The sequence below is a fragment of the Manacus vitellinus genome, unplaced genomic scaffold (genome assembly GCF_001715985.3).
Source record: "Manacus vitellinus isolate BGI_N305 unplaced genomic scaffold, ASM171598v3 scaffold_67_pilon, whole genome shotgun sequence".
Taxonomy (NCBI): domain Eukaryota; kingdom Metazoa; phylum Chordata; class Aves; order Passeriformes; family Pipridae; genus Manacus; species Manacus vitellinus.
The window spans coordinates 2,255,995-2,282,168 of NW_021940737.1; the positions used below are offsets into that span (position 1 = coordinate 2,255,995).

Sequence of the window (26,174 nt, forward strand, 5' to 3'; positions counted from 1 at the left end):
AAATAATTCGAAACCAACAGGGAATTCTTGACATTTCCTTTTTCCTTTTCACCTGGAACTTTAAAGAATAAACCATATGGCTCCCAACATTTTAACCCTTCATTACCTTGAATATATCAGTTAAAGTAACTCTGTACAAGAGCTGAGTGTGCTCAACTGCAATAGAAGATTGTGGGCTCAGATTTGCAATTATCAAACAATAAGAAATGCCAGACCTTGTGCTCTCTGTCCTAAAACTACACTCCCTTCACAAAATAATATATCCTCAAGGCCCCAAAAGAGCAATGTATAAAATTTAACCACCTCCTTCAATTTCTTTACTTTCAAGTTTTACAGAAAGTGACGTGTTCTTGTAAAATTATACAATTTTACTTCTCATAATGGGGTTAGTCCAAATTTTTCTGTCTGTATTTCTATTTCTATATATTTTCTATCTAATTTCTGCATACAGAAATTGATAACAATCACACCTGTTTGAAGATAAATATAGATTTCAGCCCACACTGGTGATGAGGTACAATGAAGAGAAATTCTGATACCTTGAACTTCTAAAATACCCTAAAATGTATTACCTCCATATTGCTCTGTACCACTCATTAAATAGGAATATCTATATTATGTGAAAGCTTGTCCTTAAACCAGAGATAAAAGAGCAAAACATTCACAGCAGCATTTATAAAATTGGAGATCATCCCCATTCAAAGATCACTGGATGGTATTTATAAGATCTTCAAGCAATAATTTCTAACTAGAGAAAATATTCACTAATTGTTAACAGGTGCAAAAAACTGAAGGGGAGTTTGGAAGCCTTCCTAAATAACCTAGTAAAGTGAATGAGGACCTGTTCTCTCCATGATGCTTCAAACTCTCATGGTTTGAGACCCAAAAATAATCACTGACATAGAACATGTGAAATTATTGGCATAGGTTTTATTTTAAAGAGATGTCTGCGAGACAGTGAAAGACATTTTCCTCAGAAGAAAAGTAACTAGGAAGTGACTTAGAAAACAAAGTTTTGTAATAATTATTATTTTATACTCTTATGCAAATATAAAAATACTAAAAAGCTAGGACACCTTCCCAGGTCAGACCCCACATTCTTGTTTAGTTTCATTTTCTATAATCTCAGATTTATTAGTAAGAAATTAGCAGTTAAACGCTTATGTACAAATATAATTTGAAATCCTAACATCTAAAAGCAGTTTAACGTATTTTTCAGGCTTTAGTCATGCACTGTCATCCAAACCACGAGTGTCTGTGACTTTACAAGAATTATCTCTAGGTCTGAACACCTTCAATCCCTCCTGTGTTTCCACATTGAAAAAAACACAGAAAAGAGGGGAATTCCATAAGATTTCAAGAAATCATTTAGCATATGCAAAGATCAACTAGTCCTAGACTGTAGTCTCCAAAGCCAACTCACAGATATTATTCAAATATATTCACAGGAATCAAAATTAACATTTATTTCTCCATCCACAGTTCCTATTGCAATAATATGGCATCTGAATAAAGCAGCAGCTTCCTACTTTAAGCATTTCTACCCTACTCACTCACCTCAGTAATATCCAGACAGAATGTCCTGTGGCTCAAAGGCAAGTGAGTCTTTTCATTCCAAGACTTTAGTTCTCATCTTTTAGAGGATTTTTTTTTTTTTTTTTGCTGAATTTGCATCCTAAAGAATCAGAGTAACTTATTCCCAGCTTTGTCTACACAGCAAAGACAATGTCCAAGCCAAACTGTAAGAAAACCTGAGGCTTTGGGTTTTTCTCAGCTTTTTGTGTACATGAATACACAGGGACAAAAGGAAAACCAGGGAACTGCAGCATAGAGCTAGGTAGTTCCTCAACAAGTTTATAAACCTCTCTAAAGAGATAAAATAATCCAAACTCCTTGTTGAGTTCTGTCTAAAGCTTTTCAGAATATGGATATATCAAAGTGTCTGTACAATAAAAAATACATCATTTTCATAAAATTTCTGTATAAATATATCACCTTGACACGTCCCTCACAGCGATTTCTGTGTGCAAATTAAATTTTTTAAACGTGCAGCTGTCGAAACTTTGGGTTTATCTTCATGTTTTTATCAGAAACCTTCCTTTGCAAAAGGAAAGTCTCAGACGAGAACACTTTACACAGAGCACCCTGAACTCGTCTCGATAAAGTTACTGATGGAAATAGTTGCAAATCACTTTGTATTTTCAAACAGGGATTGATGGAGTTGCACAGTTCTCATTCCAGTCGTCCCTGCTTGGCATCTCCTATCGCTCCCCACACGTCAAAGACAAATTCATCCGGGAAGGCAAAGTCTCCAAGAGTTTCATCCAAGGCCACCGCGAACTCGTCGGGGTTTCTCTTGTCTCTTCCAGCTTCCACAATGGTTGCAGCTGAAGAGCAACAAAACAGAATAATGGAATCAGCATCAAAGTGGCAGCTAACACACAGGGCCAAGGCAGGTTTTGAACGTCTGTTTTCAGAACCTGGCAGGGTCAGCTTAAGGAGAAGCAAAGTTTACCTGCTGAATTTGGGATTTGAGGGAATTTATGTGCTTAATTCCCCCCCCACTATCTACTAGCTGCTCTGATTGACAGGAGAGCTTCCTCAGAGTGCTCTGTATACATCCTTCTGTTTGTTTGGCAGAGATTTAATTTTTAATTCCATGACCTTTCATTTTAATGTTATTAAACTGTATCCTGTATTCGTTACAAGAAGCATGGGCCTAAAAACAAGGTTAAACTCAACCCCTCTGTGACAATGAGACCCATGCCAGGTCATCACCAACTTCAGCAAGATACGACCTTGCTGATCTAAACCAGAAGATCAGAAGGCAAACTTGAGTGTTTTTCTCCTCTAAACAACACAGAACAGATCTCAGCAAGTTAAGAGTTTAAAGTGGCCAAGCTTTTCATAGAAAGCCAAAAGGTACAGGGTTTAAACATGGAAAACAACACACAGCCTGCAAAACAGGCACATGCAACCAAGCCAGGATGGGTTTGCTAGCAACAGACCATGTTTTACAAGTCTAAATGTTCAAATGTTAAGCATGACCTGCATTTAAAAAGGAGTACTGACAAATGAGCCTAGAGAAAACACTTGAGCACTTGAATGTTTTAGGAAAAGAGAATCCAAATGTGGCTCAACTAATGTGTTGTGTAGAGCACAAAGAATATTAAAATCTGATTTGCTAGGTATTGGACACAGTGTTTTTGCAACTGCCTGAAAGAGGTTGTGTTCTCAGGAAACTATGGTACAACCTCAAGCAGATTTGCTTAATTTTTCAACGTAATTCCATTTAATTTTTAATTAGCTTATTTTTGTCAACAACGAAAATCCCCCAACCAAACCAAACCAAACCAACCAAATGCACAAAATAAAGCCACAGCACCTCCAGGTAGTAAAGAGGCTGAGGCATTTATTGTGGGTCACGTTATTGTCCTGCTTGGACCTACATTTTTCCACATCATTCCAAACTAAGGAGCAATTAATTTCAGTGTACGAGTTTGCTTCAGTTATTATTACCTCCAGCTTCGAAAATCATATTTAACTTATAGTACCCTAGAGGCTGGGTAAGTTTTTGCTTTTGCCTCTGGAAAGTGAAAAGGTTATTTCTGAAAGTCTAAATCAGGTGGTTCAAACTGTGCAAAAGCAAGGGAAAGGCCTTGCTGCTGTAACCAGAGCCAGCAAAGACCAGGAACAGCCTGGTATCGAGGAAAATGAAAGCAGAGGTCTGATATGACAGAGCCAGACTGTGATATCTTAATGCCTTAAACTGCAAAATGTCCCCAATCTTTTGTTATACACCAAGGAACCATCACTTTCTTCATGAACGTATCAAATTCAAGTGTCACACTGAAGGATTTGATAACTTCTAGCCTTTTTCCAGAGGGATATCCAAATGAAAACCACGTATTACAGTGCCTGAGAAAGGGAAGGGAGTCTTGAAGTCACAGGAAAACATCTTCACTGGGACAATCTGCCATCTACCACATGCACTGTATTGAATCCACACAGCAAAGCCTCCCTGATAAAAAGGAAAATAAACTTTCCCTACTCTGCAGTTTTAATAAATTTATTTGATGTTATTTTGATGACCTGAAACTCAGCTCATTGACAGTTATAAACTTCTGCTGTTGTGCAAACTTGTAACAAGCTGTAAGCAAGCTTGAGCCATATTCCACACTGTAAACATCAACAACAGGAGTTCTGAAGAAACCTGAAGTTTTGGGTTTAACTGTGTTCAGACATGAGGCTCCAACCACAATCACAGTGTGTCAAACTACACAGAGCAGTCCAAGGAAAATATCTGTAAATCTTGACAAATAAACTGCTGTGATGGAGACAGTTCAAGTGTAACTCAGCTTGCCAGGCACCACCAGTGGTTCTCAAGGACTCTCAAGATCTCTTTCCCTGCCAGATGAAACCCTACCCCTGTTGCATTGATTCTCTCTGTTCCCCCTGGGAAGTTCCTGGGACTCTTGATTCAGACAAGTCTGGATGGGAAATGGGCATTAAACAAGGGACTCTTGTTCCTGACAAGAGGATTTGTCCCATCAGCTCATTATTGTCCTATCAGCTTATTCCCTGACAACATGGCATAAAAAGGTACTTATAGAGGAGAAATCCTGGAGATAACGAGGTGAAGGGTGTAATTGAAACTTCACAGATTTCTGGATATGAGGCAGGATATGAACTTACTCTGGATAGACAGTGGGAGAAAGTCAGAGAGAGAAGAGCCGTGCAAGGTGACACAAGACCAAACATGGCAAGATATAGTTACACAAAATACTTAAAAAAGCTGCCGTGAACACAGTAAGCATCTAGACAAGTGTTTAAGCAGAGGGGGAACAAAGAATTTAGCCAGTTTTAAGATAAACTGGTCAAGAGACATGAAAGAGCCACATAACAGTGACAGCAGAGATAAAACAAGACCACCCAGCATTGCATCACAGTCCAACTGCCCCAGCTGAGGCCTCAGAACTGCACAGTAAAAAACTGCCATTAACAGCAAGTGTTACTTCAAACACAGTATTCCTTTAAAGGCTGAGCTTCCCGAACAGAAAACCAGAATTTAAAAACTAGCTTATACTTGAAAACAAAAACCACTAAACACAGAAAATCAGGACAACTTTCAACTTAGCCAAGAAAGAACCAGAACATCACTGCCGTGCTAAAGCCTCAAACCAAAACATCTTCATCTCCAGTGCTGTGTCCAGCTCTGGGCCCCTCAGCTCAGGAAGGACATTGAGGTCCTGGAGCAGGTCCAGAGAAGAGCAACAAGGCTGGGGAAGGGACTGGAGCACAAGTGCTGTGAGGAGAGGCTGAGGGAGCTGGGGGGGCTCAGGGGAGACCTCCTCACTCTCTGCAGCTCCCTGACAGGAGGGGGGAGCCAGCTGGGGGTTGGTCTCTTTTCCCAGGAACCATCAGCAAGACAAGAGGGCTCGGTCTGCAGCTGTGCCAGGGGAGGTTTAAGTTGGATATCAGGAAGAAATTCTTTCCAGAGAGGGTGCTCAGCCATTGGAATGGGCTGCCCAGGGAAGTGGTGGATTCTCTGTCCCTGGAGGTGTTTAAGGACAGACTGGATGTGGCATCAGTGCCATGCGGCTGGAACCACAAGCGGAGGTTGGATCAGGGGGTTGGACTGGATGCATCTCAGAGGTCCCTTTCCAACCCAGCTGATCCTATGACTCTATGATCTGCATTGAGCAGCCGCAACCAGCGCTACCGGGGCACGTCTGACGTGCTGTAATTATCAGGGCACACTCCCATCGCCAGGTCCAGCCGCTGGAACGCGATGTTCATGGAATGCCGGTTCCGCGGGAGGCTGCAGGGCCGTGGCTGCGCGTTCGGCAGCGCGGTGCTGACCCCCAGTGCCGGCGGGGCCGCACTGCCGCGCATCCCGGGAACAGCATCCCTCGGGAATTCCAGGCACCCCGTGCCAAGCTGAACCCCGCCTCACTCCTTCCATGCACCCAGGAGCACTAAAAGCTGACCAGCCTTCTCCATCACCCCCCGAACACGTTCCCGTCTCCCCAGGCAGGTGCCGCAGCCCCAGGGCGGCCCCGCCGTGCGGGACAGGCGCGTTCCCACCAGGACATTGCCCACGCGGAATTCCCGAGGCGATTCGAAACCCGCCAAGGCATTTAGCAGACACTTTGCCAACTTGAAGAAAACTCTGCCGGTTCTCGGGGGGGTGACGGCCTCGTGCCAAATTGTCACCACTCCCCTCCCTCTCCCCCAGTGCTTCTGGTAAGAGCTGCACAATAAGTGATTACAGGAATTTCATTCCAAGAGAATACTTTTCCACACTCAAGAGAGCCCCCAATTGTTTTCAGATTTTCTTTTTTTTTTCTTTTTTTTTTTTTTAATTTCACTTCAGGCAATGTAAAAACCTGATAAATTTCTACATAAAATGTGAAAAGTTCGGCAATCTTAAAAGTGATGAAAGGAATTAGAAGTCTTGTCAGCTTTAACAGAGAAGCTCAATATCAGCCTTTCCAGAATCTGAACAAAGTAGTATGCTGGCTTTTCAAACCTAGTCCCTTCTTTAAAATAACTTCAAAGATCTTTCACAAAATCTTTATTTTCACTTTTAACAGACACATGGGGCACAAGCCATGAAAGCTACCTGCTGCCTGCCACTCTTATTATCTACCTTACACTCTTATTATCTACCTTTTCTGCCTATATCCTACACTGTAACTTCTTAACAGAAGTCTTAACAGAAACCTCAATATTTATTTAGCTGTAATGCTATTGGAAGTTTTGCCTTCACCAAAAAGGTAACAAATATTACTATTCTGTCCTGTCAGTTTAAAGCAGAAAATGAAGCATAACACTGCAGTTTCCAATATTCAGCATTACTTGTTTTAAGCTTCATGTTCAACATTATCGTATCTGGCATTTAAGGTACTATTACAAATATTATTTCTTGTTCCTTTTTTTTTAAGTACTAATACTTCTTGAAGTGGAGAAGTTTTCTCATTTAACTGGACTTGCTGCCTTTCTTTTTTTCTGGAAGTTCCCATTATTCTCTCAGAGTAAATGAACAGCCACAACAATACGCCCCAGAGTGTATACAATAAAATCCTTTGGGAAAGGAAGTCTGGTGACAGAAGGAGAAGAAAACAAAAGATCCAGGGAGAATATCACTCCAGCTAAAGCATTTTGAGATAAAAACATGGATTAAATATTGCTGGGTTGGATTTGTGAACCAAGAGAAGAAGCTTGAGTGACAGCAAGGCCTGTTTGCCATCATTTTTCAACCAGCAGCATTCTGGGGTTGGATTCCATTGATCCAGGCTTCCTCCCACACAGAATTTTTGGGATCAAATACAGTCTATAACAATTCAAGGCTTACTGATTTAAAAACTAAATGCCACCAGTATTTTTCACTAACACTGTTCCCTGAGTTGCTCCTATTAATCCACAGTTCAAGCTTCTTTAACAGAAAAGAAAGCATAGAATTTAAAATAACCTGAATTATCTCTCAACTGTACATTTATGTTTTAAAGAAGGCTGAAGTCAAGCCTTCACCCAATTTCTAGTGTGCCCATAAAATGGCTGAGGAACACAATTCCAGAGCCAACTGTCCCTTCTGTGGATTGAATCCAATTTTCAGTAAAAGAGTAAAGAGGTAAAAAGGTAAAAGTGCATCCAAAAGCAGGTATATAAATCTCAGCAGTGTTTAGATCTCTGAAAATAAAAAACTGTACCAAAAAAAAAGAAAAAAGTGCATGCATTTCCACTAATGATTTCCCAGCATTTTGCTCCAACTTAGGGATTTGTGTATAGATTTAGTCAGTCTTTTTGCAACTGTCACGATACTTAACTATGCAAAAATTAAGGGCTTTATCTCACCTTTAATTCTGTCTGTAACTTGACATTAGGATTTCTTTTTCTTTCTTTCTAACTTATGGTTTGAAACTTGAGCACTGTTTTAGAATTCAATCACTCCATGGAAGTGTCATTTTAACGGAGATGAAGGAGCAACACTGACATCCAAGGATTCTGACAAACAGAACTGCATGGGAGTGAGCAATGATTGAGATCTTAATCACTTGTCAGCTGCACATTGTGATGACTTGCATTTTCAACTAATCTGGCTTGAGTAATGAGTGAAATTTTGAGCTAAGTGGTGATTGGCATTCTCTGAATGAATCTTTTCCTCATATTTCATTTTCATGGATGACTGATCACATCCAGTCTATGAAAAACTGACATGTGTTAATTGAGCAGATATGTGACAGGTGATTAGCTCTCCTTTGCTAAAGAGTCTTAGAGCTGTTTAATTGTTTTTAAATTATAAAGTTTTGTCAGCACCATTGGCCGCCGACTCTCAGACTTGAACTTCAGGATGGGGCTTCAAAGGTGCAAACTAAACCCTACAGTCTTTGATTCCTGACAGCTTTTCTTGGTTACACTCCCTTTTGGGGAGGAAAAGAAGAGATGAAGGACAAAACAACCACCCAGTTGGGAAGAAGAGAGTCTCTCTGAGAGCAAAGATCTCTTCCTTCTTTGAGTATTCTTTTAAGGCATTCTTTGAAAGTTTCCAAACTACAGACTGAAGGAGGAAGGGCACTACATCTTTGGGGGGAAAAAAGAAAAAAAAAAATCAAGGAATTCATGGGAAAACTCTACCAGGTGCTTGGCAATCAGCTCAGTCATATGTGTTGATAGCTGAACTTCTCAGTCTGCTGTGCCAGAGCCATCCTGTTACAGCCCTGAGAGCCAAACCCACAGGGAACAGCAGTTCCCACAGCACTGTTCCCATGGACACCAAAAGCAGGACACCTCCAGCTGGTTATTCCTGTCGGGTGAGGAGCCTGGAGACCTTGGCAGTAACCTGCAAGGACAGGAGTCTCCAGAAGCCCAGCTTAAGCCAGGACTGCAACAGCTGCAGGACAAAAACAGCTCCCAGAGGGACAGCTGGCAAGAGACTCAGGGCTTTGAACCTGGAGCCAGAGATGGACTGAGGCACAAAGGCTGCAGGAGAGGGACAGGCCATGGAATCCTCCCCAGCCTAAACATGGCTCAGTACCACACAGGGATCCCAAGAGCACATTACATGGCAGCAGCATCACATGTTAAAGTTGCTGGGAACAGGAGTTTTGAGAACTTTTATTTTCTGGGAATAAGAAAGTTTAGACGTTACTTAAAGACCAGAACTCACAAGTTTTGGGGCAGCTCTGCCCTCTCTTCTATGTCAGGAAGCTCACCTCTACCTTAAACTGAAGAAAAATAGTGTTTTACCTGCAATTTTTCCTGAGAGAAAACCAGCAGAATCTGCCAATCACATGCTGGTTGGCAGGAGCAGCCACAAAGAACTTTTGGCTATTCAGATAACCTCCTTTTGTTCTCACTCCTCTGTGCTAACTACTGCCTTTCCAACCCTGCTTCTTTGCCCTTAGTTTCATGCCAGACCTATTTTCTCTTCTGCTCTTCCTTCTCCACTTCTCTCTCACAAAAGCTTTCTTTTCCAGATCACTTTCCATTTAGCTTACCCTTTTCCTATTTCTTGGCTGATTTTTTTTTTTTAGGTATTACCATAACAATAAACACCTTCCTCTTTATCTCAGGATCAGCAGTTCCAGAAGATCCCATGAGGAATACACCAGCCACAGCTGGCTACAGTGGCACTGCTTACTCAGCCAGACTGCAGCTTCTTCCCACACAAACAGAAATTCCTACTTAGTTGTTGTCAGATCAACAGAGAAAAGCAAGGACAAGTTTGGGGCACTTTTAAGGAACTTATGACACTTAGTTCTTTCATTATAAATTGATGATTCTGATAACTAGTAAACATTCTGCAAGTTTTCCCATGTTCTTCAGAACACAGGTTTTAGAGAATTTGATAAATTGTACAATTGCTCTGTCAGTTCCCTTGCTAAATAGCTGCCCTTTCACTGATGAAGATCTCAGATTCCAACTTCAGCAATCAACTGTGATGTGTCCAAGCCAAGGGGCAAAAAAGCAAATAAACTTATCCTTAAGAATCCTTAAATGTGGTACACACAAGATCCACTAGAAAACATGTGCCAGAAAGAATACAGTGTGACAGTTATGGCAAACAACTTAAAAATTCTTGCAGCAGTGTGTAGGCAATGTGAAGAATAGAGGATTAATTCATTATATCATAAGGATTGAAGTGGGAGGAAGATTCTTTTATCAGACACACACATTTGCAGAAATACAGGCAAGTTTTTGAGGCTGCATGCTGGACAAGTTTTGCTTCATTTACATCCAGAGACTAAAGTACTCAATAAATTTTAGAGTGCATTCAGAAAATGAGAAATTGCTTAATTTTGTAGTAATGTATTTGCTAAAAACTCACCTAATTCATTATCTCTTATCCCCATGTATGTTTCAAGAAGCTCATCCACTTTATTAATTGCGTTTTCTTCAACTTCAGTTGGCTTTATTGAAACAAAGGGAGAAAAAGAACAAAAGTATGATTATACCAGCAATTTGGCAGTGATTACCCTTACTCCCATCTTGGCCACCTGGATTTACAAAGTCTACAAATAAAATTGGTTATTCCACTCTCTTTCCCTCTTCTCATAAACCTGAGCCTACCTCCTGCCATCAAAGCCAGGCAGCTCACACATTCAAACTAAACATCTCCTGGCAATACAGATCTTCCTCAAACCCTCAACAGATTTAGGAGAACCCAGAATAAATAACATTTCTTCACCAAACTCTAATCCTGGTTTTACACATATTCATGCCCATGTAATTAGTCTCTCCTAACAACAACCCTTACACTGGTCCCACACACTTTGCAGTGTCAGAAATGGAAACAATTCTTCAACCACCCTCCCTTTTTCTTTCCCCTTTCCCTCTTTGGTCTACTCTACCTTAAATCCATCCATGTAATCCATGGATTCCAAAACCTAAACTTAGGTTTTATGCTTCCAGGTTCCTCAGCCCCATCCTATCCCTGATAATCTTCAACTTCCTATAAGCATTTCTCCATGCAGAAGGCAGTCTTTGTCCCACAAGCTTTTCCTTCCTATTTTGTGACATCCAGATTTTTCCTTCCTATTTTGTGACATCCAGATTTTTCCTTCCTATTTTGTGACATCCAGATTTTTCCTTCCTATTTTGTGACATCCAGATTTTTCCTTCCTATTTTATGACATCTAGATTTTTCCTTCCTATTTTGTGACATCTAGATTTTTCCTTCCTATTTTGTGACATCTAGATTTTTCCTTCCTACCTGGTAACACCCAGATTTTTCCTTCCTACCTGGTAACATCCAGATTTTTCCTTCCTACCTTGTGACATCCAGATTTTTCCTTCCTACCTTGCCAGATAACTGAACCACTGAGGGGCCCCAAGGTAACCATACCATCTCCTCCACAGTAGCAGAGCCTTTGGTTCTCAGGCGAAGTGTTTCTCTCCCTTTGGAGATTTTTGCCTCTGTCAAAGCTCCACTTTTGGACCTCGGTTCCAGCTTTTCTAAAGGCAAAAACAAACAACAAAAATAAAACAACACCAAGCAAAACTAAGTATATGGTACATCAGAATATGATGTATTTGCTTTGGTTATTACATTATCTTCACTGTTTATTCTAATCAAGATGTAGAAGTATGTAAAAATTATAAATTAACTATATTTTAAGTATTGCTTTGCTGACAGTTTCTGGTCTTCAGACTCCAATATCTGCTCGACCTCACTGAAGCCAGGACTTCCACTGACCAATGTATCTAAGCAGGCCTATGGCATGCACTTCAATACATGCACCTTGTGCAATTTTATTTCCCTATTCTACAGAAAACTGTGTTTATTCCTTAATATTATATAACAGCTGCAAGTCACCAGCCAACTGCTGATTTATTCTGGTCTTTACATGGCAGGTTTAGCACTGCAACATTCCCATCTTCCAGTGCTGCAGTGGTGCAAACACCCCCACGAGCCACACTGAGCTGAGCAAACAATTTGATTCCCAGCACTCACACAGGGGAAACCAACAGGAATTCAGCACCTGCTTGTCCAGCAGGACCTGGATCTTGTTCCTCATCTCCTCTGGGGCTATTCTCAGCAGCTGCAGCTTAAACACTATCTTGAATAAATTTGTGCCTAAAGCCCAACTGCATCTCAGGCTGGAGGCAGGATGTTCTAACCTACTGCAATGTGCAAATTGATTTATGTAGGGTAAAAAGGTGACATGCACCTTCCAAAAATCTGCCCACAAACTCTGATAGCCTCTTAATTCAATGTCAGATCAAAGGTATTGCCATGAAATTAGCAGGTCTCCTCTACATCACAGGCAGACTAAAAGGTATCTTAATCACCTGATCGAAGTAAATACTATTAAATAATGGCTGAAGTCATCAATCAAATGCTGATTTACCCTGGCCTTTACAAACAGACTGTGGAACACTTTCAGCATTGAATACAAATTACAGGCTCATATTAAAAAAGGGTATTGCTGTGTTACTAATTGCAATAGAATACACATGTAATACTACTTTAGCATAATGTATAACATACACATTTAAAGTTGATACAGGAGTATCAGCTGATATCCAAACGCTTTAGAGATAAACTCAGAACCCCCATTCTTCACGGAAGCACCAGAAGCAGAAAGAAATCATTGCATTTCTCACATTTTCAATTTCTGCTGCTATTCTGACACCAAGTGTCAAGACTGGTGTATGACATTAGCTGTAAAATATTAACACATAAAAGAAGATTTGAAAAATAAACATTTAAAACTTTGGCTGCTGTAGGGAAGATGGTGATTTTGAATTTCCCATTATTGCAGCTGCACAAAAGGCCTCATACAAACTTATGATTTAGCACTATTTTGAAGTTCTTATTACAGGAAAATGCTACAAAATTTGAGGGGATATAAAAAAACTGAGATGATAAAAATGATAAGTCGATCTCTGTTTTGATTCCCTGAGTTAAATATACCGGGGGTTTTTTGTTTGCTTATTTACCACATTGATAGAATTAATATACATAAGAATTCACAGTAGATATGCATTCCTCTTATATTTAAGTATAACTTGCTCATAGTATGCAGGTGGCAAGTAGAGACAGAGTTTTGCCATGTTGCTTCCTTCCAATTCTGAGTATCCCTGCTGTATGATTAGAGATCCACAAAACAGTTGGGGAGAGGGAGAACAGACAGGCAGAGAGGCAGCAGAGGAGGTGCTCTGGGGAATCTCAGTGTTTTCTGCAGCCTGGAAAAGTCTGACACACAGATCAACAGGGAATATGTATCAATAGAGGAAAAGAGGAGTTTTGAGGGTCAGCATATTAGTGAAGTGATCCACACTTTAAAAATGTATCTGTGATACAATTCCTGCACTTATTTTGCAGCTTCATGCAGTGGCAAAAGAGACTGAGACTAAACCCTCAGGAGGATGACTGCTGGAGAAAGCAAGGTGGAAGAAGATCCATTCATAAATTTTCCACTTCAAAGAAAAAAAATTCATGCACAGCTAAAAAAATAACATGACAGCTACGGTACCTTAGGGGCACATTCTGAAAACAAACTTACAATGCAGTGCAACGTGGGATTTTGCTATCCAGTGAACAAGGGCACTCACCAAATGCTTTCAAAGGCTCTATCAACTCCAGCTTGAACATCTGACCTTTCTCCAGGTCTTTCAGCATTTTGGCGACTTCATAATGCCGACAGTCCGACACGTTTTTGCCATTTATAGTCTCTATGTGGTCGCCCACGCAGACAGTTCTGGTTTGGTCCATAAGGCTGCCTTCTTTGATTTTCTAGGATTTAAAAAGAAAAACAAAACAGCATTAGGAACATTCCTTTAAAAGGTGACACCTTTTCAGAGGTGACACCACAGAGTTTCGAGAATGTCAGTGAACAACATCAGTAGCACTGAGCTTGTTATTCCAGCAGGGTGTTTGGTCTGTAAGATTTTCATAAAACGTATTTTGAAAAGCATTATTTTTCAAACTAAGTATTTTAATAAGCACTGAATAAAAAAAAAAATCAGCAGAAAAAAAAAGAATGCACAGATACTTTAGAAATTAAGGGTTCTGAATAAGCTAATATCTTTTGTGCTTTAAAACTGAACATAGGACATGTCACTAATGTGAATGTTTAATCATTTTTTTTGTTTTATTTGGATTTAACAGCTTGACAAGCATAGGAACACAATTTTTCTCTTAGCAAGTATGGTCCAGGGACATACAATAGGTGTGTTATATATAGTAAAAAATGACATACTAGAAAGGGTAAATCTCAATGAGTTCCACCTCTAGTGGTAAAACTATCATTTTCTTCATCAAGCTATACAGCTGTATATCAAATAATAAAGAAATTAAATAATAAAGAATAAGAATAAAGAATAAGAAAATCTTCTAAATGCCACCTCATGGAAAACACACACGGTCTAAAGGTCGTAACAGAAGTCAGCATTTATAGGTTTTGTGAAGTGGAATGTAAAAAGTGAGGGGGAAAAAAAATCTTTAAAATAATTTATCACACTTAAAATTTCAGTGATTGTTTACTGTTGTTACGTACTTGTTATGTATTTGTTCCTCATGTGCATACATCACATAAGCCGTTATTCTTTGGCTATATAAGAGAAAAGCTGTGACACAGTAAAATATCTTATATTTAGCAGAGATACGAATTCCATTTGAATGTGTTCCTGAATAACAATCTTTTCAACAAAGCCTGACGTTGTTCAGGCTGAGTTTGACTGAGGTAGCAGGGAGACAAAGCACACAAACATGTTGCCACCTACTGCAGTGACACCCGGCCCAGCTGCACAACCATCCCCAAACCTGCTCCTGCTCCGCGTGCGCGTGTGTGAGCCCACACATGTGCCTCCATCTGAGAGGCAGTGGGAAGTGTGAGAGCATTGCGATAACGCACTGCCACAGTTTGAAGCTTCAGGATGAGTTTAACTCTTTCCAGCAGTTTTTTCTTTAATCTAGATCAAAACCAAACTTGTGCGCTGTAAACCACCTGCGACTCCTGGAACGCTTCCATCAACGCTGTCCCCGTGCAATCCTAAACATCCACTGGTCAGATTATGTGACCAATACATCTGTTCTAGAACAAGCAGCAGTCACAAGTATTGAGGTCATGTTGCTGAGAACACAGCTGTGCTGGGCAGGGCACATCTCCAGGATGAAGGACCAACCACCGCCTCCCTAAGATCCTGCTTTATGGTGAACTTGCCACCGAAGAGAAGATACAAGGACTCCCTGAAACAACATCTCAGCCTTGGCCATATTGATCACCATAACTGGTCTACTCTGGCCTCCAATCAGGAGGTCTGGAGACACACCATCTGTAATGCTGCTGATGCTTTTGAGAACACAGCAGGATCACCCTTGAGGAGAAAAGGCAACGCAGAAAGAATCGTGTCTTGCAGAATTTACCACCTAAGGAGTCTTTCTGCTGTGCCTTTTGCAACCAGACGTGTCTGTCTCATATTGGCCTTTTTAGCCACCAGCGTGTTTGTAACAAACGTGGGTAGAGCCCTTCCCAAATCTTGGTTTGCGAAGCCCAGCCATGATGATGATGATATCAAAACCGAGCAGAAGCCTCGTGGTGAATGAAGAGGTGGGTGTTGCACACACGCCAGAAACCAGGCACCAAATGCATTTCTGTTACCAGAATTACCAGGATTCAAAAGGGTGCCCACCAGACTTCAGTTAATGTTTAGTCTATGTGTTGAACTCCTATTCATTTAGCTGCTTTCTTTCCTGGGATCCCAACAATAAAACTGTTTCAGCAATATTCACTGGCTGTTATTTGTGTCATATCAAACATTTTTTCCCTATGGCTTAGTTTTTATCATCACTCCAAGTGACCTGAGACAGCAGAGCAGCATTGTCACAGCAGTTAAGGTGCAACTGCTAGGCCTGTATTTCAAGTGCTCTACAGTCCAGTGAAAAGCTGTGAGGATCTACATTTCCTATGTAATGTCTACCCTATTTGATAATGTCTCCTTATACACCTCTCAGTCACACTTCAAGTTTTCTGCTATTCTTTGAATGCTAATTTGATTCCACAATACTTCTTCCCATCTGGCCATGTACCCCAAAACCAAATTTGAGAAAGTAGAATGACACCAAGTTTTGTTCTTGGCATGGCAAAAAAACCCATCAGATTTCATAGGAAAAGAACCTGCAGTTCAGTGTCAGGTTTGAAACTGGCTGGGTTATATCTCAGACATAGAAAGTACCCTGTTGTTCAAAATGCAATAAAACTACTACAGCCCATAACAACTTTCAACAACCCACCAATCAGTAAATTTAATATTAACTTTTAAGTAAGATTGGAACATAGTAAATTTTCAAGGAAAATATTTTTATATGAACAAAAACAATTCTATCAAACTTTAGAGTAGAAACAGCTTAGCCTCTGCTTAGTCATTCACCCAGACAACCAAGTATAACAAAGATGCAGCTTTGACTTTTGCATATGTGTTTCCTATGCTGCTTTTAAAGATCCATTCTCTACATGTGCAACAACAAAGCTCCTGGAAACTTCCTAAAATTGATGCATTTCCATGAAGACCACACCATTTTCATGGCAATGCTTATTATTAAACCAGTACGAGTAAAACCGTGTTTGTTCAGAGAAGTTTTACCCGATTTACTGGAAATTACAGCTTGCCTTGCTTATGTGGTGAGGGTTTTCCAGTCTGCTCCAATTATGCAGCATTCTGTGTGCTGGCTGCTCTCTCCCTGTGTTCCCAACCAAGCACAGAGAGGGTTTCACTGCACAGTGCTGCACACGTGAATGCTGAGCACCGAAGCACTGCTGTCAATGCCTCCTTTTAAAATGCCACATAAGCAGCAGCACGACTGAATGGTATGGGCTGCGTGGATGCCATCACCAGAAATTCACACTTCTCTGTCTTTAAACATAAAAAAGGAGGCTGTGGTTTTGCCAAAATGCTCACTGAAACCTCCACTGCATCTTGACTTTCTCAAACACGATCAAATTTTTCCACCACAACGACAAGTGAAGCGATTTCTAAATCGTGTCTTGTTTTATATCCATGGCAGTGAAGGAATGAACAGAAAATACAAGCTCTCCTCACAAGAAGTTCTGTTTACAACAGCAATGAGAACAGCAATTGGGACAGCAGTGACCGAAGATAATTGCCAATGCCTCGCTAATAGTGGATAATTGGAGTAGATTAGAGCAAAGAATCTAAAAAAGGCAGAAAATGTGATTAAGGTTCCTAACACCTAGTCTAACAAGAAGGGTAGCATCATTTCCTCAGCCTCTACTTGCCTCAAAACATACTATCTGTAGGTCCTCCAGAAGAGGAGAAGGGAAGCAATTATGATTAATATATTGTGCATGTTACTGCCCATAGTTGCTACTCAAGTTAATTGTGGTAAATTGTGTTAATTCATATCCTTTTAATTCACACTACCTAAGGCAACACTACTGGAAAGCTGAAAAAGCACTATACTTGCCCCTATTCTAGTGCAGCACAAAGGCTTCTGCCCTGTGAACAGGCAAAGACTGAAAGAACATGATCTCATTATCACATGAGCGTTCTATAAGCACCTAATCAATGACATCAGGAAATCACTTTAAAATAGGAGGGGGCAGATGCAAGCAGGATCTAACACCCACCACCTCAGGGTAGGTCGGGAAACACAATGGTCACATTGTAAAGCTGATACACATTACAGAAGCAATGAACAAACGAACTAATTTTGAATGACATGCTGCACAGAAATAGCTGAGCTAATCTTGAATGATGTACCTAAAGGAAAGCAACTTTATCCTTTACTTACCATATTTATGATAATAAAAGATTTTATAGTCCTGAAGGATCATTAAACCAATAATCACCTTTTTATAGTAACAGAAGCTTCTACAGAACAAAGGATTTCACTGGTAATTCAGCTTACCTTTATAAATGCACAGCCAGTCCCATTGTCTGTAATAGTAAGTCCCAGCAAATCCTCAGTTTTAAGAATTTCCACTTCTTTCCGTTGTCCCTTCACGTGGGCAAATATGAAATCTTCAAGGCCAATTTGTGCACCTAAGAGCTTGTCCATGTCAACTTTATGAGTGTTCAAAGTGCAAAACATGATCTGTGTGGGAGGAAAGCAAACACATTAACAGTATATTAGGTTTGATGAGTTTGATAGGAAGATAAAATGAGAGCATGGTGCTGGCCTCTGACAGATCCACAGGTGAAAGGAGGATATCTGTCCTTCTCCAGCTGTCCCAGGAGAGGTGACAGCCTCCACACATGACACGACAGAATCCACAGGATTCAAAGATCACTAGGGACTACTTAAAACACGATTGCTTAAAAGCAGTTTAATGGGAAAAAAAAGAGCTTATCAAAACCAAACGGCCATGAGAGAGCACGAAATGTTTTGTATTGCTCCATGTGTTCCCCCATGAGCTCAGAGCACATTGCCTTCAATGGGTTTGCTTAGTTCCTACCCTCCCTCCAGCATGACTTGGGGTCATCCCTGTCCCAGCTTAGTAAAAGCAAGGCTTAATAAAAAGGGTAAATTTCTTTTTTATAAATCAGCTTTTCTGAGGGATTTCCCTTCAGCACTGGGTACCAGGCACTTCTTTTTCTCCCTGCATTTATGGCAGTTCTTCAGCAGGGAGGCTGATTGTCCTGGGCACAGGGAGGGTGAGAGCAATCCAGCTGTATTGCTCCAGGACAGAGACGATGCTTTTGCCCACCATGGTGTTGCACAAAGGAATTTGGCCATTCCAGGCAGGCTTTGGGCTTTCTGCTCTTATAGGCTGCCCTGAACAACCCAGCCAAAACAGAAAAACCCAAACCCAGCATCCCCCTCACAGCTCTAGTAACTACACCTGCCCAGTGCCTTTCCAAGCTGGAGTGGGAGAGGAGTGAGGGCCAAGGGATTCCACAGCTCCTCCTGCACAGCAGCCAAACCAGAGGAACTCTGTGCTCCAAGAGAAACCTGGAGAATCCCTAAAACCTACTTGACCAAGGCAAAGAGTACCCCCAAAGATCATCTTTTACATGCAACTGGAAGCAGAGGAAGAGGAGGAGACTTGCCACTCCGTTTGTCCCTCCAGCACGGGTGGCAAAGGCACAGCAGCAAACCATCCCACAGAGGCTCTGCTGCCAGCAACGTGCACACGGATCTGACAGGACAACAGATAAGGGCAGATACTTTTCCACTCCCTGCCTATATCTGCTGGATGTTATTCTCCTTCAGAGTGCACCTTGGACCCCCCTCGCGCTCCAGCGTCCGCTCCAGCCCCAAATTAGGAAGTGGAAAAAGCAGTGCCAGCACATTAAAAGGAGTACACAGTGGGAAGCCAGCCTAGCATTCAAGAAAAACAGCAGCAGGGTGTCACCCCGTGTCCTTCATCTGTGCCACCACGCAGGTGGCAGGCCCTGGGGAGCAGTCAGCTGCCCAAAAAACCAGGCACAGAGCTGGGCCTGTGGCCTGCTGAACCCTGCTGTGCCTTGCTGGAGAGGGAGGGTCTCTTGCCTTCCCAGCTTCCCTCACCATCCTCATAAAACATACACATTTTCCCACACTAGAACACTTCAAATGCCTTTTCTTTCCTTCTGGCATCCCCTGGATGACAGCAGAAAAATCGAAATGAAAGTCTTGTTTAAGTTGATTCCAGGTCAAATGAGGGGTGGATACTTTTTACTAATGTATTTCACTGAGGGCATTTAAGTTTCTGGAGCTTTCTAGAAATTAAGATTCTATAATATGGGGAGTTTGGTTTTAAAAACTGAAAGTTTAGTAGAGAGATGGTGTTTCTGGAGGGAGGTCTTGCTTAGTTTTTAAAAACAAAATAAACAAAAAAACCCCCACCAAACAGCCTGGCTTCAAAGGCTACTTGCTTATCTCACCTAATCCATCCACTGCAATCTAACACCTTATTTAACAATGAAAGTCGTAACAGCACACCCCTAACACACATTAGTTTTATTTGCTTAGGCAATGCAATGTTTTTCAGTCAAACAATAGTGAAGCAGTAATAACACCTAGAGAACTTAACCTAGTTTTAAGTAGGAAGTTGCATTCTATTTTGTAAATAAGAATAATCTCTAAGCATAAGCTTTTTGTAAAAAAGAATTCAATTCGAACAGATAATATCAAGTTCACACGCACATCTTCTCTCTCAAGCTACGTAACTTCGCCAGTTTAAAACGGCAACTCAGTTCTTTGTTCATTGTTCTCACAATGAACAACAAGCAGCCTTTACATTTTAGACATTAGCATCCTTCATCTGACCTTGTCAAACAGACAATCATCTAGTAAATACTGTCACACCTTTGAATAGATAAAATTGGCAACAGAGTGGAAATGTGATATTTAGAAACTCGATCCAGAGCTTCTCTTTTTAGACTTTCATCTGGATGGCATTCCTACTACAGCCTATAAGTCTGCAGAATTTTTTGTGAGTCAGTTCTGTGCTAACCACAAGGCTGAGAGAGCATCAGCCGGTCAAAAATAAAACTTAAATCATTCTTCATCCTCTTTAGTGAACAACTGCTTTTTCTCAGAACAAATACATGCAAAGAGTAATGTACTAAAGATGTATCTCTCCAGGATAATACACCATTACACCATCTACCAGTTACAGCACAGCTTTATTCGTACACAACTGAGACCTGTAAATTCAAAAATTATATTTTTGGTGGATTTTACATAAGTTTAATATTGGTACCTAATAACAGATTATATACTTAAATACTTAAACAACAGCTTCCACTCACTCCAATTTTGGCACAATTTAACAGTAATTTTCTCATCCAAAAACGATGCAAGAAAAAATTCAATGTGCAATTTTCATTGTTAAGCCTTTCCTCTCCTTACCCTAAACCTTCATATGCATTTGATCTTTAACTCAGCATACCAGTGCTGTGATATTTCATGCCAACTTTAGCAAGATATTATAAATCAGAACTGTTACATCAGTCCCAGAGTATCTAGGATACCTCCTTCACCCAGAGTTATCTTGTGCAGCACACAGAACAAGGAAATTCCATTCAGTGACAGGATCTGGGGGCTTATGCACAACCTTATAAAATAGATTATAAAATGGATTATGTCCTGCATCAGTATTTTCAATTGGAAGAGACCACATTAGGCAGTAAAAACCAGGGTTACACTGTGTGTTATATAAAGAAACTGTATTAGCTCAGAAAGAGAGGGTTACATGATGTGTTATATAAAGTATATATGCAGCACCATACTGCATATCCTATGTATTTATTATGTTCTCATCTTCCCTATTAAGCCTACACCTTGAGATCTCAGATAGCTTTACAGAGGAGATCATAATCTTCTTCTCTGTTTAAGAGCTAGGGAAATGGGAAATCTAATTCTGAGCAAGATGTGACACCCACTGACACCAACTCCTCCAAGTTCTACTGTGCTTTTGGTACTGCATCAGGTCTGCAACTTTGCCTCCCCAAAAACATTCAAAAGTTTTATAAAATAACCATTCAGTTTGGGGTTTTTTTAAACCCAGAGCACACATATATGAGTTCTTCTATACCATTATTTCCATACTCGTATTTCAAATACTTTCAATTAAACTGTTTGAAAAAGACACTGTTAAAACAGCAAGCATCACACCTAATACATTTAAGTGACATTTAAGCACTGCTTAGGGAAACAGCAAGCAAACAATTGCTGCTATAGGGTTGGGAGGAGGTGGTTTGTAGGGAGTGTTGTTTGCTCACAAAAGCATTCAATCTGTAGGCGAGATTGTGAGCACAATTTGTTTCAACGGATAAGCAGATACAATAAAACTTCCAACACTGTGGTGATGGGGATGAAGATTTCACAAGCTGACCCTTTTCTCTAAAACACACTTTAGATTTAGAAGGGCAGTTTTGTTCAGAAACCTAAGTTTCAGCTGTGGCTTGTTGCTTGGTCAGCAGTCTTCCATAAAAGCTTAAATTGAACAGGTTTAAATCAAACACTTTCAAGAAAGTTGAATGTGGCACAGCCTCACAGTGTACTTGACTGTTTAGCATGAGGAGGCAAGGCCTGTGGAACAACAGCCCACACATAAGCTCAGGAGCTGACTCTTATTGGAAGAGACAGAGGGAGCTGCATTTCTGCCCTTAGGGCTGCCAGAAAGGGCTCTCTTTTCCTGTATTCCCCTTGTGAAGCAAAATTCCTGCCACTGTGAAAGAAACTCCAACCTCCACTGGCTCTTGAGAGACACCCCCACTGAGCATTCAGCTCACCTCAGCAGCCCCACCACACTTCACCTTTCCAAGCACCCAAAATCATCAGAAGCACCAATTAGGAGTACACAACCCAAAAATCCATATAGCTCCTGTGGTTTACCATTCCCTCCTCATCTGATCAAGAAACAGCCTTGTTACAGCTGCACTTTGATATCCAGGTTCTCAGTGCCTGATTAGCTACTCTGAATGCTTTAAAGCCCTACCATGTGCTCTCATAGGAGCACACCATCACCAAATGCTTTAACAGACCCACATTGTCCTTCAGTCAGTGCTGATTATTTATCATACAGGCTGCACTTTAGCACTTTCACCCTTACAGGGAACATAACATTCCCTGTTACATTTCCCAATAGTCACAGTGCAGTGGTAATCCTAAATGGCCAAGACAAACGATAAATACTTTTTCCAACTACTTTTCCTACTTCATCCTTCATAGAAAAAATAGAGGCAGATACTTTTATTACTCATGCAAACAGAAACATGTGTAGTTAGTTAAGAATTGCATCTATCCATATAATTTTTTTAGATCTGTGCTTGCTTGTTGAAAGCCTGTTGAAGCAATTAAGTTAAAAGACAGGAACAATGTGATCTACCTCGAACAGCACTCATACTAATGATAGAGGTAATCCATTGCTAGAAACTACATCCACTCCTCCTCCTCCCTGTGGAAAGAACATTAACATTGCACCAGGAAAAGAAGAAATGCTGGTCATAGCAAAAGACAGAGAGGTAGGCAGAAAGGCAGGCTAAATATCAGATTCAAGAGGAATAAGTGAGATATATTCACCTAGGAAAGTGGATGAAGAATAAAATACCTAGACAAGAAAGGATGAGTAGAGGAAAAGCCTCAGAAAGCTGCTGTTATGTCTCACTCCTCCATAGACATCCAGCAAACATCACAGGAGTGAAGCAGCAACCCCTTTGAAGCATCCCCTGTCTTGCCCTGTCCCCATCTGACCCTGCCCATGATCCAGGTCTGCACAGAAGTTTCTGTCAGTGTCTGTGCAACAAAAACCGTGTTTTATATAAACTTCTCTCTGTCATCGTTGGCAGTCAACCACAGAACCTGGAAAGGATTCTCCAGCAGAAGCTGAACTCAGCTGGTCCTGTGAGATGTGATCCAAAGAGGGAATGAGGTGCTGTAAACCATGGGAAGTCAAAAGGAAAAGTGACAGATTACAAGTGTAGCTCGTTCTCAATCTTATTAAAACGCTCAGGCAGGAATTTATCCGAAAATGCACACCCTTGCCTACACTCCACTGAACTCACAGATCATATTAAATGTATTCACTTCTGCAAAAGTTCTCTGAATGGTCTCCATACCAGCCTCTCCTCCTCCCTTCCCCCCCACTATTCCCACCTCAGTCACTCCCAGGCAGAGATCCCTGTGGTAGTGCCTGTTTCCAAAGGCAGTGGGGTGGGCACTGCCCACAGGCTCCAGCACAGCGAGGTCACAGAACCTGCCCTGCACAGGGAACACCTACAAACAGCACCTGAGCAACTCAGTGTCTGTCAGCTTGATGAGATGTAGCTTCTGGCATTATTCTTTACACCAGACTATCTGTCCAAAAGAAGCTTTACCTAACAGAAAATACCATTTAAAATAAATTCTAATAAATTCACACTCCAGGGCAGTTCTTGCTGTTCACTGATCTATTCTATTTTATCTTGTCTGTCCAAACTTCTGTTGCAAGACCCTCTGGCCTAGGTTCTTCACTCTGCTGAGCCACCTTCACAACATGAAATATTTTTGATCATGATTTGCATCTCGTACAACTTAGTTTCTTAAAGCCAACTGAATTTACAGAATGAAAGATTTAAAGTTCAGTGCCTCCAGGAATAACTCTCCATCAATTTCTACCAGAAACCACATTAAAACAAAATAAAACAAACAAATCAACCACAACAGAAAGACCCAAAAAGCCACACATAGCAATGGAACAGCGGAGAGGAAAAAGAAATAAGAAACTTCTCTAGTTTGGCACAAGGCTGGCAATACATGCCCATGAAACATGTGGTGCTTCCTCTAAAACCTTTGAGGGTGTCAGATTATACATTTAGCAGGAGAAACAGGAGAGCACCATTCATACAAAATTAAGTTTCCTTATGAATGAACACTGTTCTTTCTCCAGTCAGTGGAGCCGAAATTTCAACAGTGAAAGGAAGAAAACTAAAATAGAAGACAATCTGGCAATTAGGAGAACTGGAGAGTAAAAGGTCTGAGATGGAACAGAACAAAAGGGGAACAGCAGCTCAGTATGGAAAGAAAACAAAGCAGCAGGTCAGAAAGCAGCTGGGAGGATCTGGAAAATAGGTGCATTGCCTGGCAATGGCACTGGTACCTCTTAATTACTTAATGCAACAGCGACTGGTTAAACTGTACCCACTGCTACTGCCACTTTTCCTTTACAATGTACTGTTTGAAATGCTGCTACCTCAGGCCACAGCAAACTCTCAGAACTTTTAAAAACGCCAGTGACAAAGAAGGGAACAAGTAAAGCTGTACAGCCACACGTAGGCGTAATGAAATGTTAGCACTTTGTTTCAGTTTCCCACTCAGAGGTCAAGGTTCACAGAACCACGTAGGAAGAACTTGATAGGGCCACTACCTTTTAACCAAGAGAAAACAATGCATTTACAAATACAAATGAATCATTATCCAAACAAATGTTTAGAACGTGGCTCAGGAAAAAAAAAAAAAAAAGAAAAAAAGATCAAAAAGGCAGCAGCGTTAAAAAAAAATGAGTTTGTTACAGACTCAAATGAAGATCTCAGAGGTCTTTTCCAACCTGACTGATTCTATGATTCCGTGAACCTCACTTGAACAGTGAGGTTAAAAATAATTACCTGATAATTATACACCTGATAAAGCAGAAAATTTTCTAAACATCACACTCAGCTGAAGTTTTAAAATGTAGTGAGATTTAGGGCACTTATACCCCCTCCCGTTTTGCCTCCATTCTGGGTATTTACCCGCAGGGCCCCAGTGCCCCTTCCCTGGCCCCGAGCGCAGCAGTGCCCGGGAGCTGTCACACCGGTTACCCGAGACACCGCAGACCCTTCGGTCAGGAGGACCACTGCTGTTTCCGCCTGTGTCTTTTCCCGAGCGGTAACTCGGAACAGCGAAGGGAACGCCTTTCCTCGCAGAAGACGCGAAGCAGCCGAAGCTGCCCGCGGGGGCGGCCGTACCTGCGCGGGGTCGATGCCGAAGGCCTGGGGCCGATGCTGCCGTACAGCTCGCGGGCGCTGCCGAAGCCCTCCACGCGGCCCGTGGGCTGCCCGTGCGCCAGCTGCGTGTGGAAATGCAGCCGCGACGGGGACGGGGCCGGCGCGGGGGACGGGGACGGGGCTGGAGCCGCCGCCCTCGCTCTCCACCAGCTTGAAGGTCTCCTTGGACTTTGTCCTTGCTTCTTCTTGCTCCGCAGCCCCAGCGGCATCTTCCACGGCTCCGGCCGCTGCCGCCCGCGCTCCGGAACTCTGCCCCCGGCGCGGCACCGCCCCGGCCCGCGGCCATCGCGGCCGCCAGGTGCGGCCCCCGCCCCGGCACACACGCCGGCCCGCGGAGCAACGGCCGAGCCCGAGGGTGAGCCCCGGGCCGAGCCTCCTGGCCGAGCACCAGGCTGAGCCCTCCCCGCCCGGCCCCGCAACAGCTGCGGCCGAGGAGCCCGCCCGAGCCTGAGGGTGAGCCCCGGGCCGAGCCCTGCCCGCGTTCCGACCCTGCAGCCGCAGCGGGGGCGTTCGCCACCTTCCCCCTGGCTAGTTCACGAATTAGCAAAGATGTTCACTTGACAGGAGACAGCTGCGCTCCAAACTACACTCACCTCCGTGGAATCGCCCTGTTTTCACTGGAGTACTCACTAGTTCAGGAATTAGCCAAGCACTGGGCAGGGTACGTCTCAAGGATGAAGGACCAACCACCCCCTCCCTAAGATCCTGCTTTATGGGGAACTTGCCACCGGCTGCCGCAAGAGAGGAGCCCCAAA

At 41.9% G+C, this 26,174-nt stretch overlaps 1 protein-coding gene across 1 annotated transcript; it reads right to left on the reverse strand.

Annotated features, from left to right (window-relative positions):
• Positions 1-416: 416 nt before the first annotated feature.
• On the reverse strand, positions 417-25,628 carry GIPC2 (GIPC PDZ domain containing family member 2). The gene is given in 9 exon segments (XM_018083786.2): positions 417-2,387; positions 10,331-10,412; positions 11,348-11,457; positions 13,561-13,741; positions 17,876-18,061; positions 25,381-25,407; positions 25,410-25,553; positions 25,555-25,590; positions 25,593-25,628. Coding segments are annotated over 9 exon segments (957 nt in total). The 3' UTR covers positions 417-2,232.
• Between the last annotated feature and the right edge of the window lie 546 nt (positions 25,629-26,174).